The following is a 15,067-nucleotide window of genomic DNA, read 5'->3' as shown; positions in this document are numbered from 1 at the left end:
ATCCAAGAACACAACACCGACTGGTTTTAAAACAAAACCTCGGCTGTATTCGGGCACACTCGACTTCCCGACTAATTCCGAAGAAAAAGTATTTCTTACCATCCTCAGCAGATGGCGCATTTTTTTCCGTTTAAAAACAGTCTTCCCGCCTAATCCGTGCGTGGTACCGTCCAAAGTGTTTACAATTACTTTAATTATCAGTAAAACGAGTTAATTTAGTGAAAACTTGACAGCTATCACATCAGTTACACTCCACACTCTTTCAGATGTCTTCAAATTAAAGGTAAGCTTTTTTAAATAAATTAATTTTTTTCGAAAAATTTATCTGTGTATTCTAACCTATTTATTTTTTATTCTCCAACATAAATACAATTTGTTTTTCATAACTAATTTAAATTCTTTATCAATAATTATCATCAGTTAAATTACTGACTTAGAAATAATTTATTTTTAATAAAATATCAATGAATAAATTATTTAAAGAAGCAATGATAATAAATTTAATAATTTATCATAATTTTACGCATTAGATTCAGTAATAATAGTTGTTAATATTTTAAATGCATTTGATTGCTATGTTAAAGCCACTACAATAATAATCCTCTGTTATGAGCAACAAAAATAATCTTAGATTAATCTTTATATTTTATATTTAATTGATAATAGTATCAATAATCGAGTTCTTATATATTTATTAATAAAATTAACATAAGCCCTCCTCATACTCGTCAATATCTTTGTTTTTGTCTTTTTCTTCAACTGGACTAGGAGTCTTGTCTTTTTCCTCTTCTTCTTCTTCATCTTCGCCTAGTTTTTTCGTGATGTTAGTCGCCGCCATAGCTTTTTCAATGGGCTCGGTTTCCTGGATAAAAAGATAAATAATTTTATTTCATAAAATCGTTGAAAAAAAAAAAATCATTTAAAATAATAATAATAACAGCAGCAACTACTAACATGGCTAACTTCTGCGCGAACAGTTTCGCGCTGTTTATCCTGCACTGATGACGACGAAACATAGGGTTCTTCGGCATTGGGTCTCACCCCAGCTGGTGGCACTGCGTACTCTTGCTGAGGGAGAGGTAATCCTCGGGCCAACTTAGCATACTCGATGTCCATGTGCTTTATAAACGGACTATTAAGCGCAGCGCGAGCTGCATTGGCATCTTCATTGTCATAAGCTTGCAGAAGCATTTCCAATGTTTGGATCTTTAAGTAATTTTACAATTGATAAATTTGCCTTTTAATAATTGATAAATAATTTATTTAATAAGCGAATAATAACCTCTGGGGCATCACAATAATTCCCCCATTCTCTAAAGGCTTTTTCAGCAGCCACCTGGTCACCTCTCGCCAACTGTATCAGCACTAACACGACAGCCAGCCGTCCCACTGATGGCTGATGCTCAATTCGTTGATACATGTCTATTTCTCGGCGAATTGCGTTAGCAGCTTCGTCGTATTTTTTTAATTTAACAAATATTCTCGCTACGCGGCTCAAATATTCAGCCGATTGTCGGGGACTATCTTCACCCTGTAATCAATAATTCGGTAAAAAATTCACACTGTCAAGTTTAATTATTTAATTAATAATAATAACAATAACCAACCAAAACAATCTCAGCTGCGCGCTGAAATAATGGTAAAGCAGCTTCAGGATCACTTGATTCCAACATTTTGCCAGCCTTATCAAGAACCGTCGCACCAGATTCCTGTGATCCGTGTTGTTGATACAGAGAACATGATCGATGTGCCAATTTCGGTACTTCTGACATCTCATTCATGTCTCTGCATATCAGTAACACTTGTTCTAAACTCCTGGACAAAACAAATCAAATTAATCCATTATTTGTCACAAAAATTATTAAAAAATACTTACTTAGCAGCATGGAACCATCTAATAAATTATTAAGGATTTTACAGATAAAAATTAACATAGTTTTTGATTAATATTTATCTAAATAAAAGGATACGATCGATTTTCCTTATAACAATCAGAAGCTTTTACTAGAGCTTCCTTGCATTGTTTAAAAGACTTGGCAATCCTGAAGCAAGTAGCTAAAAACAAATGAACTCACCCAGTTAACAATACTGATTTTTATTATACATAGAATATTATTAATAAAAATTATTGATTTTTAAAAATACCTGCTTGATTGTACTCATCGGCAGCAACCTCGTAGTCGGGTCTCCATTTCAGTAAGGTTGTTTTTAAACTAAAAACAATTAACAGAAATATATTAATAATTATGACAGAATGTTGAAAAAAAAAAATTACCTTTTTTCCGCAGCTCGCATGTGAGCATTGCCCTCCTCAATTTTCGACATTTTCTTTTTTATGATTCTTTATTTATTTGTCAATGACAAATTGGAAAATTTAATTCTTTTTAGTACTTGTCAAAAATCTAGACTACGTTGAAATCCTTATCTTTTTCCAACACCAACATACATATATTGTATGTCAATAATACACTCGATAATTGCCATAATTATTGATAAAATGTCACTAGAATTTTTTTTTTTTTTCTAGGGGAAACAGTTGGTAATATTTAAGTCTCCAAAAAACATTCTTGATTTCAACTGTAACAACAAGAATTATTTTTTTTTTTTTTAATTTATTGGAGAAATAAATAATAAATTAAATTAATTATTTATTCAAATAACAATTGTAATATTTTTATTATCTTAAAAATTAATGAGTGAGTAATTTTTTTAACTCAGTTAGTATATTTAAAAGTGTAAACAAAGTTGGCGGGAAATTGTTTGTGTGATTGTTTTACAAATATATTAATTATTAAATTAATATTTTATGATAATTAATATTTTTAATTGTTTAATAATCCATACAAATATATAAAAATGTAAGTACTTAATTTTTTAATCTATAATTATTGTAAAACTGAGACATAACCTCAAAATTTATTTTTATTATCAAGAAATTTATAAAAAGTGTATTTTTATTTTAGATGGCTGAAAAATTAGAAGATCTGAATCTACCTAACGCAGTAGTGACTCGGATTATAAAAGAAGCACTTCCAGAAGGAGTGACAATTGGCAAGGAAGCCAAAGTAGCTATCGCGAAAGCGGCGTCTATTTTTATCTTGTACCTGACAACCTCAGCGAACACCGTCGCCAAGAAAACTAACCGGAAAACGATAACGGGTCCAGATGTTTTGCAAGCCATGGAGGACATTGAGTTTGACAGGTTCGTGGACTCGCTCCAGGACGCGCTCAACAATTTCCGCAAGTCCCAGAAAGAGAAGAAGGACGCGAGTAAGAAAAAGAGCCAGAAACCTGATGACAAAGACAGCAACGAGGTAGAAATGATTGATGACGAGTAACTGGTTTTTTAAAATTTATTTTACTTATTGTATTACATTAAAAACTTTTTACACGGTGTATTTATAAAGATTAACAATTAAATTATTATTATTATTATTAATTATTAAAGTCTATTCATTCAGTACTCACTTAATTTTGGTTTACAAACGATTTAACGAGGCACAAAAATGCAATTTACATTTTGTTTTTTTGTTTCATGTATTCACTCTCATTAAGTCGTTAATTGCTGATAATTAGGCAAATTGTGGTATAAAAACCTTTAATTTTATTATTAAAAAATTTATATTATTAATATGAAATTGTTATTAGTTTTAAAAAAGCAATTTTGTGAATTCTAGTGATTTTATTTAATTAATGAAAGCTTTGTGATGAGTATTTTGATAAAAATTAATTTCATTTAATATTCTATAAAAAAAAAAAAAAAAAAAAAAAAAAAAAAAAAAAAAAAAAAAAAATATTGGAATGGAAATTCAAGGCCTGTGTACTTGAATTTTGCGCTGTATAGAGCCGCGGCACATTGGGCATTCGTTTATTAACATATTCGAACATTTCGCGCAACAACAAAGATGACCACATGGTATAAAAATTATTTCACACTGGAAAAAAAAAAAAAAAAAAAAATACAGTCAATTAAATCCACAAGTAATTGTAATTAATTACAAACAAAAATACTGACCTGTGAATCAAAACAAACGACACATTCAGTCATATCAACCCATGAAATATCTCTGTCTTGTGAATTTGTATTACTGCTACACGGTTCATCAATCGGTGCGGTTGGTAATTGCGTTTCTTCTGAGCTTAATTTTTTCTCTACATTATAATTTTCTACCGCCAATATAATCGCTTGTCTATCCTCTGCATTATTGATTCCAATCTAAAAAAAAAAAAAAAAAAAAAAAAAAATTATTTATCAAATTAATAAATAATATTGATGCAAAATAAATTAATACAAACCGAAATAAGTTGATCGTGATTAACATTGGGCAACAGTGACGACAGAGAAGCCAAGAAAGGCAGGCAGTGAAGAGCCCCAGCGATCGCTACATGTCTGACTAGCATCGGCTCCAATCCTTCGAGCAACCCTTGAGGCCGCGCTTCCATCAGGGACTGATACTGCATCAGCCAGAACAAACTTCCGCGACGTTCGGTGTCGTTGTCGCGGATTAATTCTATTTTTTTAATCGTCTCCAGTAGCTCTGCTCGTCTTTTATCTTGCTGCTCCAACAAACCCACTAGGATGTTACTCAATATAATTCTCTTGTCAGAAATATCATTCTAAAAATAATAAAATTGATAATTAATTATCTATACAATAAAATTGATTAAAAACTCACAATTTGTTGAGTAATTTCCAATTTCTTCCGCTCCAACTCAATATTAGTCAGAGTAACTAACTGGGACTGGATCAAGTGCACTTGTTGGACGATACTCCAAGATCTGGCGTCGCTACGCTCCAACAAAGCAGTCAGAGCAGCCTTTTGCAGACTCTCATCCCTGCGCAGCTGGTTTATCATTTCTTCGCGGTCTTGTTTTTGATTTTCAACTATTGAAGCTAGATGATTATTACTCCTTAATTCTAATGTTAACAACGATTGAGCATTACAGTCACGGAATTTATTATACTCTTCTATTTTTTTTTCCGTCAATAATTCTTCCTTCAGCAGCTCCTCCATCGACACTGAATAATTAATTTAATTAATAAATCAAATTATTTCTTCATTAATAAATAAATAATAAAATAAATTACAAAGTGTTTCACGAGTTCGGCATGAAGATTGATCTAAATGAGACTGTGACAGCAATTCCAGCTGCTCTTTATTTTCCATCTCCAAAAGCTGAGCTTGTGCAAGCCGTTCAGCTTCCGAGCTCCTCAAAAACTTCTCAATAACGCTGTCAGCTTCTTGCTCAGCGTTATAAATAAAAGACAACAATTTATTGCGATTTAATTCGCGTTCTTGCTGGACTCGCTCGATCTCCGACTCCAATCTCGTTTGCTGCTCCACCAAATCCTCCAGCAATTTCTTCTTCATGTCTTTATTAATAGACTGCAGGTGTAACTCGTACTCTTGTTGCTCTCGGATGTTCTTCTCGACCTCCAGCAGAGCATTCTGACGTCTCTACTAAAAAAAAAAAAAAAAAAAAAAAAAAAAAAAAAAAAAAAAAAAAAAAAAAAAAAAAAAAAAATATTATGAGTTTTAAAAAGCGCGATTGATGGATAAAATAAAATAGATGATTAAACGTGCCTTTGATGTTTCTAGTTGCATTAATGCTACCTAAGGAACAAAATAAAATAACGCATTAAATAAATAAACAGGTAAATAAATAAAATAATTAAAAAGAAATTTTTTTTTTTTTCTTAATAGAGTAAAATTAGAGAAAAACCTGTAAATTATCTTTAATCTCTACCAGCCTTTCATTGTCATTATTATGTAATTTTTCTAATTGTGCATCCAGAAATGCATCACGCGCCACGTAATTGACACCTAATTCTTGCGCCAAGTACGCGACAATTGCTATGGCACCACCTTGGACAACAAACAGCGGGGGATAAATTAAATCAACATTGTCTAGCTTTAATTCTATCAATTTTTGTGCTTCCCCCAGTGACTTTGGTAATTTTGTCAGCGGATTGTCACTTATATCCAGGATATTTAAATTTTTTAAACTTCCCATTGTATCGGGAAGAAATTTTAATTTATTATTTGATACATTTAGAATTTTGAGCTTCGATAATTCGGTTATTTCTGTTGGTAATTTTTTAAAATAATTATTCTGCAAATAAAGTTCCTAAAAAATAAATAAATAAATTATTTAATTGAATTTAAATTGGTTAAATATTAAAAATATACTTACTTCAAGTAATTCTAGATGATAAATATCACTAGGTAAATTAACAAACTCATTGTCACTAATATCAAGTAATTTAATCAGCGATAAATCCTCCAATTGCCCGCCCCCGGATAATGAAGTTAATTTATTAACATTTAATTTTAATTCTTTTTTTCTAAATACTTTGCAAAGTGAAAATATACCCGATGGAATTGTTTTTAACGCACAATTTGAAATATCAAAAATTGGTTCTGGATTTTCTCTGGCCTGAAAAATAATTTTCAATATTAATTTTCAATGTCAATGTCAAACGCAATGTGACGCAACATGTAAATAAAAATAAATTAATAATTAAGTTTATTTACCAGGTATAATTTATGCTCAAGTCGCGCTTTGAAGTCGACAGTGTATTTATTATTATGCTTCCTAAACGACATTTTTGTACTTATGTCAGGACGATGATATATTATTGTTTGGTAGCATTACTGATTATTTATTTACTTTATTGATTACGGTAGTTACTACCCTAGATGATGAAAAATTTTTATTCTATATCTATTACTCGACATCATTATATTTACTATATACTAGTAAAATTATGATTAACGATGGCGTGTTTAGGCCTTTGTTATCATTCCACTCTATTGACAATAATAGTCCCATGGCTCTATCTATATTTTTTAACAAATTAAATCTTCGCTTATCATACAATATATAATATCCTCTTTTTATTAATCTTACGTGGATAAAATAGATTTCTAGAAATTAAAGCGCGAAGTTATAAAATTATTAGAAAAACTAATTTTTACTAAAAAATTTAATAAACAATTACAAAAATTATCAATTTTATATTTCTTCTTTCTCTAAAATTAAATTAAAAAAATTTAACTATTATAAATTTTTTTTAATGAAATTTATTTATTTATTCCTACAAATATATCATTTTTGTAAACGTTTATTAGAACTATCTTCTGAGGAAGTTTATCGAACTTCCTTCTCCTCTTGCTATGGTGATTTCTCTTCTTCTCAATCGGTATTCCGTAGGTGTGAGCATTCCCCTATTCAACAGTAAATCAAAAATCAATTAATTCTTAATAAATAAATAAATAAAATAAAATAATTACCTCAGAACGGTATCAAATGAAACGCAGACTCCTTTATCACACATCCTTCTATAAAGATGCCAGCATTCTTTTTCTTTGGTAGTCCCCAAGACAGGCACTGCCTGACTGTCATTCTCCATTCTTATATCAATAGTTCTCTCGTTGAAGCTACTCCTCTGTATAATCTGAAAAAATAAAAAAAATATATATATTAACTTAACAATAAATAACCACAGAGTGTACTACTTACTTTGGAAATAGTCTGAGGAAAAACGGTGGTATCAGTTCGCTGAATGGAAGACAACTCTGTTTGTTTATCAGTAGTAACTGCGGTCTCCTTAGCCTCGACTTGCATCGCCAATTGGTTTTCATCGTTCCTAAAAGCACAGAAAAATAAAATAATAACTTAAGAGCCAACAAAAAATTGAAGTGCATCATAAAATTCAGGAAATAAAAACCCTATAAGGTTTAAAGGGTTGCGTGCCACTGTCGTTCTGTCATAAAATAATTCTCTTATCATCTTTTTGATTCTGACACTATTTAAAAATAAAAAAGACAGATAGCAAGCAATTGAAATAAAGTTATGCATCATATCAAGAGAATAGAAAGAGATTGCTCCTATATGCTTGTATATGCATCCATAAAATACATATAGACATATATGTATATATAATAATGTGTCTATATAACATAAGTCTGAGGAACTAGATACTAGATGGTACCACGACGTATTTGCCCTTCGCATTTGTATTGGATGCCCTCCTTTATCCCTACCTCATTCTCATTTTTATCATCTATATACATATTAATATTTTTTTTAAACTCATTACATTTACTCTTGCTAGCCAATAAATCATCCGTGAATCGAATTTCATTCGTGTACCTCGGCTTATCTTAAAAAAAAAATAATAAATTTTTATTATTTATCTTTTTTCGAGAGCTCATAACTCTCTTGAATTACTCTTTTTTTTTTTTTCCCATTTTACTTGCAGTATTTAAATGTAATCAGTAATGTAAAATGCAAAAATGTATTATGCAAATTATTTACTTTGAATTTAGGGCCAAGGACGCTATAAAATTTGTCACGAATCTCCAAATCAATTTTATATAAAAAATAAAAAAGCATCCTTACATGTGTCGACATGGCACACTTTTGGTACGTTGCAACAGCAGTTTCCTTTTTTTGTCCTGTGGGTCGCCAATGGGGACCACTAAACACCTCTTCTCTCTGTCCGTAAGAGGACAATCCTCTTCAGAGGATTTCCAGAAAGCGACAGATGTCGCCAGCTCAGAAGAAGCTATTTTAAGCCACGGACGCTTCATTTCATCGAGTGGCGAAGTACGAGTTGCAGCACCTAGCTCTGGCTGATTAACGCTCACCCGAGAAAGGCTTTTGGTGTAAAAATTCATTTTCTTATCTTCACTTCTCGGGCGAATCAGATCCCCATCGATCGAGTCTTGCTGAAAAGAAACTGAAAAATAATAATTAAATTATTTTTTAATCAACTGAAGATGATTGAAATTTTGACACCGAATAATAGAATAATTTAAAAAATTTTATCGCAACTCAATTAAATTATCAACGAGTACTTATTTATAAGCTTGAATTATTAAAAAGTTTTGCTTCTTTTATAATGTTTTTAGATTGAGAATTTAACACAAGTTAAAGCGTAAAGATATGCAATATCTGTTGTGAGAAACAAGAATGCTCGCGTGTCGTATCGTCTAGTCTAATTAGTCCACCACTCTAGGATTATTTCGTGCACTTCTCGACAATCACCTAATACCGCGAAGGCGTTACTGTGACGGAAGACATGCAAATTCCAAAAATTCTCAATCACTTTTCATTCTCTTATCCCCGCTCTCTTCTTGAGCGCCACAGCTAGCAAACATACCAAAAAACAAACTGCAAACGCCCATTTCACAGAAACTTTCAAAAACTAATTTAAAACTTCTCTATCACTTAAAAAAAATTTTAAACTACTCACTCTTAGCTGATAACCTATACCAACTTCAACTAATTCAATCATTCAATCAATCAATCAATAAAACTACATAATATATATATATATATATATATATATATATATATATATATATATATATATATATATATATATATATATATATATATATATATATATATATATTAAAATTACTTGTACCTGATTTCAGAGGTCTTCTGGGAGGCAACAGACAATTATCACCAGAAAAAACGCTCAGACTCTCAGTGTTGATCATCAAAGATGAGCAGCTCTTGATTATCGGCGTGGTAGGTAAATTGCTTCTAAGCTGTCTCACCAATTTATCATCCTTTGGAGAGTTTTTCTCAACCTCAGAATCACTGTCAGCGTCACTGACCAACGATACCATGGTAATCACATCAGGATTTTGCTTGCATTCGCTTTTCTTCGCTCCAGATTCTTCAACTCTCCGTTTTCCAGTTCTGGTCCTCTTTTTGGTCATAAACTTCCCCTGGATCTTCTCCCCAGAGCTGTAATTGGGCGAAACACTTTTGGACTCTTCATAAGGGCTTGAAGCCTTTTGTCCAGTGTCTTTTCTGTCAATCCTAACTGGATCTTTGGGGCGTAAAATCTTCGGAGTGTCTATCACAATGTTAACTTTTGGACGAGCTGCACCCAAGTGTCCCAAAGTTATCGGAGATCCTCGTCTTTGAGATGAGGGAGGTGCAGAGTTTGTTCTTTTATTGACCTTAAAATCTGGTGTGACAGCGCGTTCCTTTTTCTCCAAAATTCTGTCTGATGATCCTTCCTTGATGAGTTTATTGATTGGTCCCATAAAAGCGACATTTGTCCCCGATTGGAAAGAAGCTCTTTTAGCTCTGGCGTCCAACAGCTTCTCCTTGCTGCCATCAACACTTTCTGGCTGTTCATAGTCGACCGAGGAATCAGGAGAGATTCCAAGAGTGAAAATTTCCTGGTTATTTTTCATAATATCGCAGCTTATCGTTGACAATCTCGAGTCGCAGCGCGAGGACTCATCAATAATTTCATGGGCCAGAAAAATGTCTATGTTCGATTTGTTGGCCTCTCTCTGTTTCCACGCAAGACGCAATCTCTCGGCCAGCTCCTGGCGCGAATACAAAATAGTCGCCTTGTCGGAATTAATCAACGAGGAGCTGGACAGCCCGCGGGTTTTCGCTGATGTTCCGATTCGTGACGCGACTACCTCGACTTTGGTTTCTTCCAGTCCTGAAGATGACCACGCGATCTTTACTTTGGGCCTCTCAACAGGCCACGGTTTGTTACCGGTTCCATCTGCCGATTTCTGTCGTCGGATTTGCGTTCGCTGGGTCGGACGTGGCTGAAGCGATAATTGTCGAGTCGGTCTTGACATTTTAAAACTATAATTGTGAAATTCAAGTATAAATAATTAAATGAAGAAATGAAGATTAATTAATTAATTAGAATTATAACTTTGAAAAGGTTAATGAACTAATGAAGTAATAACTAACTAAATAAACGAAATGTTAAAAGGAACAATGAATCGTTGTCGGGAGGTACACGCGGACTGACTAGACTACTCATGAGTTGCGATCCATTGCCCTCTGAAATAAAGTCCGTTGTGCTGGCGTCACCACCCTCACTACAGGATTATATACACCGCTTAAATAGTAACAAATACAAATACAATATAAATGAGTTTTAGTATGTACGTGTTTAAAGTACTACTATTATTACACAGCTGGAAGAACAAGAAGAACAAGAAGAACAAGAAGAACAAGAAAAATAAGAAGAAAAAGAGGAAGAGGAAGAGGAAGAGGAAGAAAGTTTTAAGCGGGCATATACCTCAAACATTCTCCAAACTCCAGTCACCCGTTTATTGATCAAAAGTTTACCTTTGATCATCTGACAGCTTGTTGTCCTAAGGTTACCATGGTGTTGGTTACACGTTATTATGTTAACTTATGTTACTTTACCGATCATTTCCCAGATCCATTCAACTTATTAATGATCCAACTTATGTATGTCGATGTATTTAAATTTTCATGTGTATATGTTCACGATGAATCGCTCCGCTTACTAGGATCGTGTTCTGGTAAACTTTAAATTCACTAGAAACTTTATAGTAGTAGACTTACCCTGATCTATTATCTCCGACCTAACTTATTTCATTAATTATTCTTTCACTTTAACCATAAAACACCCAGATATAAGTTAATAAATTTTATTTTTATATTATTTATATTTTTTTTTTTTTTTTTTTTATGGTTCAGATAATGCACAGAAGAATTATCAATCTTTCGATAATTTTTCAAAGAAGAATTACTATGGATGACAATGAAGATATCGATATCACTGTTCCTTACAATCCTCAGTGGCATATTTCGCTTAATAAGCTAATAATATCCTTTTTATTTTTATTATATATATATATATATATATATATATATATATATATATATATATATATATATATATATATATATATATATATATATATATATATTTTTTTTTTTTTTTTTTTTTTTTTTTTTTTAATTTAATATTTTATAATAATTTTGGTATTTCTTCCTTAATTAAAAAATTTTTCACGAGAATTTGAGCGTTACAGAAAAAGGACAAGAAGCAGTGAAGAAAATAGTAACAGAATATTTGCCAACATGTCCATTAAATTTACTCCAAGAGAATATCCTTTCCAAGACTTGTCCTTACTTGAAGCAAATAATCTACGAGCTGATCAACGAGATTGAAGCAAACTTAGGAGATCCGGAGATTGCTGAACATTTAATGCCCACGTCTTTCGACTCTCAGCTGATTCAGTGCAAGAATCTTATCACTCGGTGGGAAAATATTTTGAATCACGTGGCAAAGCAGGGACAACTAAACCCTCCTGATATAGCTAGTCTTCTAGAACACTTTCCTGGGGTTGTCATAAAAATTTGTCTTCACTGCAAAGAAAAGCGGTCGAGTTACCCAAACCACTCGCTTCCGTTGCTGTTGCAGGATATTTATCGTGACACTTGCTCGAATGTTAAAATTTTTTATGGTTTTATCTTTAAATCTTTGTACATTCAGAGTGAGGATGTACCTATGATTAAAAATTTAATCAAAGATGTCGGAGATATCGCTTCAACTACTACTTATTTCGTAACTACTATGATTCAATCTTGGAAAACTTTTGAAAAGCTTAAATGTGAGGTATCCAGGGCTCTCGATGGTGATGAAGAGATTCGTGAATTGATCACAAGTTATTTTAAAAATATTACCAGTGATATTGTTTGGGTATACGAAAATATGTCGGTAATTATTTCTGCTCATTAACTATATTATTATTAAAAGAATAACGAAAATTTTCTGGCCAGTGCAATTATTATTATGATAAAATATAAATGCTAGTTATTTTTATTTTAGAAAAAAAGTGAAGATGATTCTAAAAGAGCAAAATGTATTAATTTATTACTGGGAGTACTTTATCATTTTCATAGCTACGTAGATGATGATTCGGTTAATTTAAGCTCAAATCATCAATGGGTTCGCGCGATGGTAACTTTTCTTTTTCAACTATCTAGGTAATTGTTTTTTTTTTAATCTTAACTATTTTAATTAATTTCTTAATAATTATTTCTATTTCAGTTTTTATTCTACGAAAATGTTTATAAAGCATTTGCCAGGAAAATACGAGCGCAAATCGATATTTCTTCTCAATTGGATAGATGAGTATAATAATTATTACAAAAACTGTAAAATATTGCATGAGGTAAATACGTTAATATTTTTATTATAAATTTATTATTAATAATGACTTGATTTTATTCAGGAACTTAAAAGTAGAGAAGAAGAAATGGCGAGCGCGAATTTTGAATACCTATTGGGATATCATGTAACTTTACTAAGTAGTAATCTTGATGCCAATGAAAAAATTAAAATAGCCATTAATAATTTAATTTACTGTAAGTATAATTATCTGAATTAATATTCTTGATTATTAAATCAATTGGTTAATTAATTGATGGTTTATTGGTAATAGTTAAAGAAGAATGTATGACGACTAAAGTAAAAATACCCAATCGTTTAGAAACAGAATTCATGAGTATTTATAATTATACATTGAGAAAAATTTGTGAGTGTATTTTTGAAGCAAAATTTAAGGATCTAGAATTGATTATTTTTAAGAATTTACTTAATGAAAAATTTTGGCCTTCGCTGCTTTGCTTTGATATTTTAAAATATTTATACAGGTAATTAAAATCATATTTTTAATGATTTCCAATCATAATAATAATAATAATAATAATTATAAATAAATAAATAAAAATTTTTCAGGCATTCTAAAAGAGAACTGTCTTTTTCTCATATAAAAATTCTCTCGGAAGTCTACGAAAAGGTTCACTTACGAGAGTCGACTAGCCTCGGAGTTACATTGATTAGCAAGCTAATAATTTACGAGTACATATGTATGGGTAGTAATAACCAAAATAAGTTCCATGAAATCTGTCAAAGCCCAGCTACTCTTTTACTAATTTTAAAATCGCCTAAAATAGTGGAGTCACGAGAAAAACTTCTGACAGCCTATAAAAAATTGATGACAGTCGATTCATTTGATTTATCGCAGTTCCACCAGGAGTTACGATTTCAACCTTCTGTCAAAAATTGGATCAACTTTGTAAGATAAACTTTTAACTACCTACATATTTTACCTTTCATTTATTAGCAGATAATTTATTTTTTATTTCCGCAGGTGAATGTATTAACTTTAAAAAGTATCGACAAAATAGACGATAACCCAGATATCACGAGTGACCTTCAGAAAATACTCCAATCAATTTTCGATACACTCAATTATATCCACGATGATTTTCAATCGCGTACTATGTACGATTTAATAATGATTATATTTAATTGTACGATTTTTAAAAGATCGACCAACACGAGTGCTTTTAACTGGAGTGTTTTGCAGGTAAAAAAATAAAAAAATAAAATTTTTTTTTCTTTAAAGCCAATTAATCAATTATTTTATTTAATTTTAAAGGTCCTCGCTAAGGAGATAGTCCATATGATAAAATTACCCGAGATCCATTTGGTCGAAGTCTGTCGCTTCATAAAAAAAAATTCAAAGTTATTGAAGATACCTCCGGGGCAAGTAGATGCGAGGGTTGTAATGATTAATTTAATGTGTTATTTGTTGAGCAGCAGTTCGGCTATAGTTCATCAAGAAGCACTGGAAACCTTCGAGTACATCGTTGAGAAGGGAGCCGATCAAGACTTTATTCTGAAATTAGGCTCAACTATCACCAAAAAGTACAATTTACTGGAAATTGTTCCGAATTATTTGAAAAAACGCAGTGTCAAAAAATTATCTAGTGAATTTACCGATATTAATGATTTTTTAAAATTATTTGCGGAAAACATGGATAAATTATCGAGTGCTCACAAATGTTACATTGAAGAAACACGGGAAAGAGAGAAAAAAATGGCAAAAATAATTCCTGATACTGTTGATCAGCAGGCGAATAAAATTGCTAATGATTTAATTCATATTATTGATAATAAATATAATTTAAGTGCTGATGTCCTTGAAAAATTGACTGAAGCTTGTCTTAAATTTATTGATGAATGATAAATGTACTGTTAGTGCATATTTAGTCATCATTTATTTTGTCCCACTAACATCTTTATAAAAGATTCATTAATTATTATTTTTCTTTCATTAATTTAAATAAACAAAAAATAAATATAACTTATTATATTTTATATTTTTGTAATAAACATTTTCTAATTAATAATTTTTATATTTTTCTTCAATAAATATTATGGTTTAAAAATTAGCGC

At 31.2% G+C, this 15,067-nt stretch overlaps 4 protein-coding genes across 8 annotated transcripts; 1 reads left to right on the top strand and 3 right to left on the bottom strand.

The window, feature by feature from the left end:
- Positions 1-147: 147 nt before the first annotated feature.
- On the top strand, positions 148-15,060 carry Chrac-14 (DNA polymerase epsilon subunit 3 Chrac-14). Of its 5 annotated transcripts, none has more exons than XM_074245307.1 (11): positions 150-283; positions 9,450-9,546; positions 11,512-11,640; positions 11,831-12,538; positions 12,650-12,807; positions 12,872-12,995; positions 13,056-13,188; positions 13,266-13,476; positions 13,562-13,901; positions 13,977-14,195; positions 14,268-15,060. In XM_074245307.1, exons 3-11 carry the CDS (start codon positions 11,515-11,517, stop codon positions 14,853-14,855), a joined length of 2,607 nt encoding a protein of 868 aa, XP_074101408.1. In that variant the 5' UTR covers positions 150-283; positions 9,450-9,546; positions 11,512-11,514; the 3' UTR covers positions 14,856-15,060. The 5 variants fall into 5 exon arrangements, with proteins under 5 accessions (XP_074101409.1, XP_074101408.1, XP_074101410.1 ...); XM_074245309.1 differs by having other exon boundaries at positions 9,450-9,550; XM_074245308.1 differs by lacking the exon at positions 9,450-9,546 and having other exon boundaries at positions 148-283.
- Positions 344-2,433, bottom strand: LOC141528614 (gamma-soluble NSF attachment protein-like). Its single transcript, XM_074244761.1, has 8 exons — positions 2,276-2,433; positions 2,146-2,213; positions 1,971-2,055; positions 1,877-1,894; positions 1,608-1,815; positions 1,283-1,531; positions 955-1,206; positions 344-862 (listed from the first exon to the last, which is right to left on the bottom strand). Exons 1-8 carry the CDS (start codon positions 2,323-2,325, stop codon positions 704-706), a joined length of 1,089 nt encoding a protein of 362 aa, XP_074100862.1. The 5' UTR covers positions 2,326-2,433; the 3' UTR covers positions 344-703.
- On the bottom strand, positions 3,340-6,794 carry LOC141529004 (E3 ubiquitin-protein ligase LRSAM1). The gene is given in 9 exon segments (XM_074245334.1): positions 3,340-3,935; positions 4,016-4,216; positions 4,297-4,617; positions 4,677-5,020; positions 5,090-5,462; positions 5,586-5,615; positions 5,725-6,129; positions 6,196-6,438; positions 6,537-6,794. Coding segments are annotated over 9 exon segments (2,115 nt in total). The 5' UTR covers positions 6,609-6,794; the 3' UTR covers positions 3,340-3,809.
- On the bottom strand, positions 7,094-11,449 carry LOC141528992 (uncharacterized). The gene is made up of 5 exons (XM_074245315.1): positions 9,440-11,449; positions 8,407-8,746; positions 7,525-7,651; positions 7,296-7,459; positions 7,094-7,229 (listed from the first exon to the last, which is right to left on the bottom strand). The coding sequence occupies exons 1-5, from the start codon at positions 10,629-10,631 to the stop codon at positions 7,136-7,138; spliced, it is 1,917 nt and encodes a 638-aa protein (XP_074101416.1). The 5' UTR covers positions 10,632-11,449; the 3' UTR covers positions 7,094-7,135.
- Positions 15,061-15,067: the final 7 nt, after the last annotated feature.

The sequence above is a fragment of the Cotesia typhae genome, unplaced genomic scaffold (genome assembly GCF_013202065.1).
Source record: "Cotesia typhae breed Kobodo isofemale line unplaced genomic scaffold, CoteBio_Ctyphae contig_44, whole genome shotgun sequence".
In the NCBI taxonomy this organism is placed as follows: Eukaryota; Metazoa; Arthropoda; class Insecta; order Hymenoptera; family Braconidae; genus Cotesia; species Cotesia typhae.
This window is presented reverse-complemented; position numbering and strand designations above follow the sequence as displayed.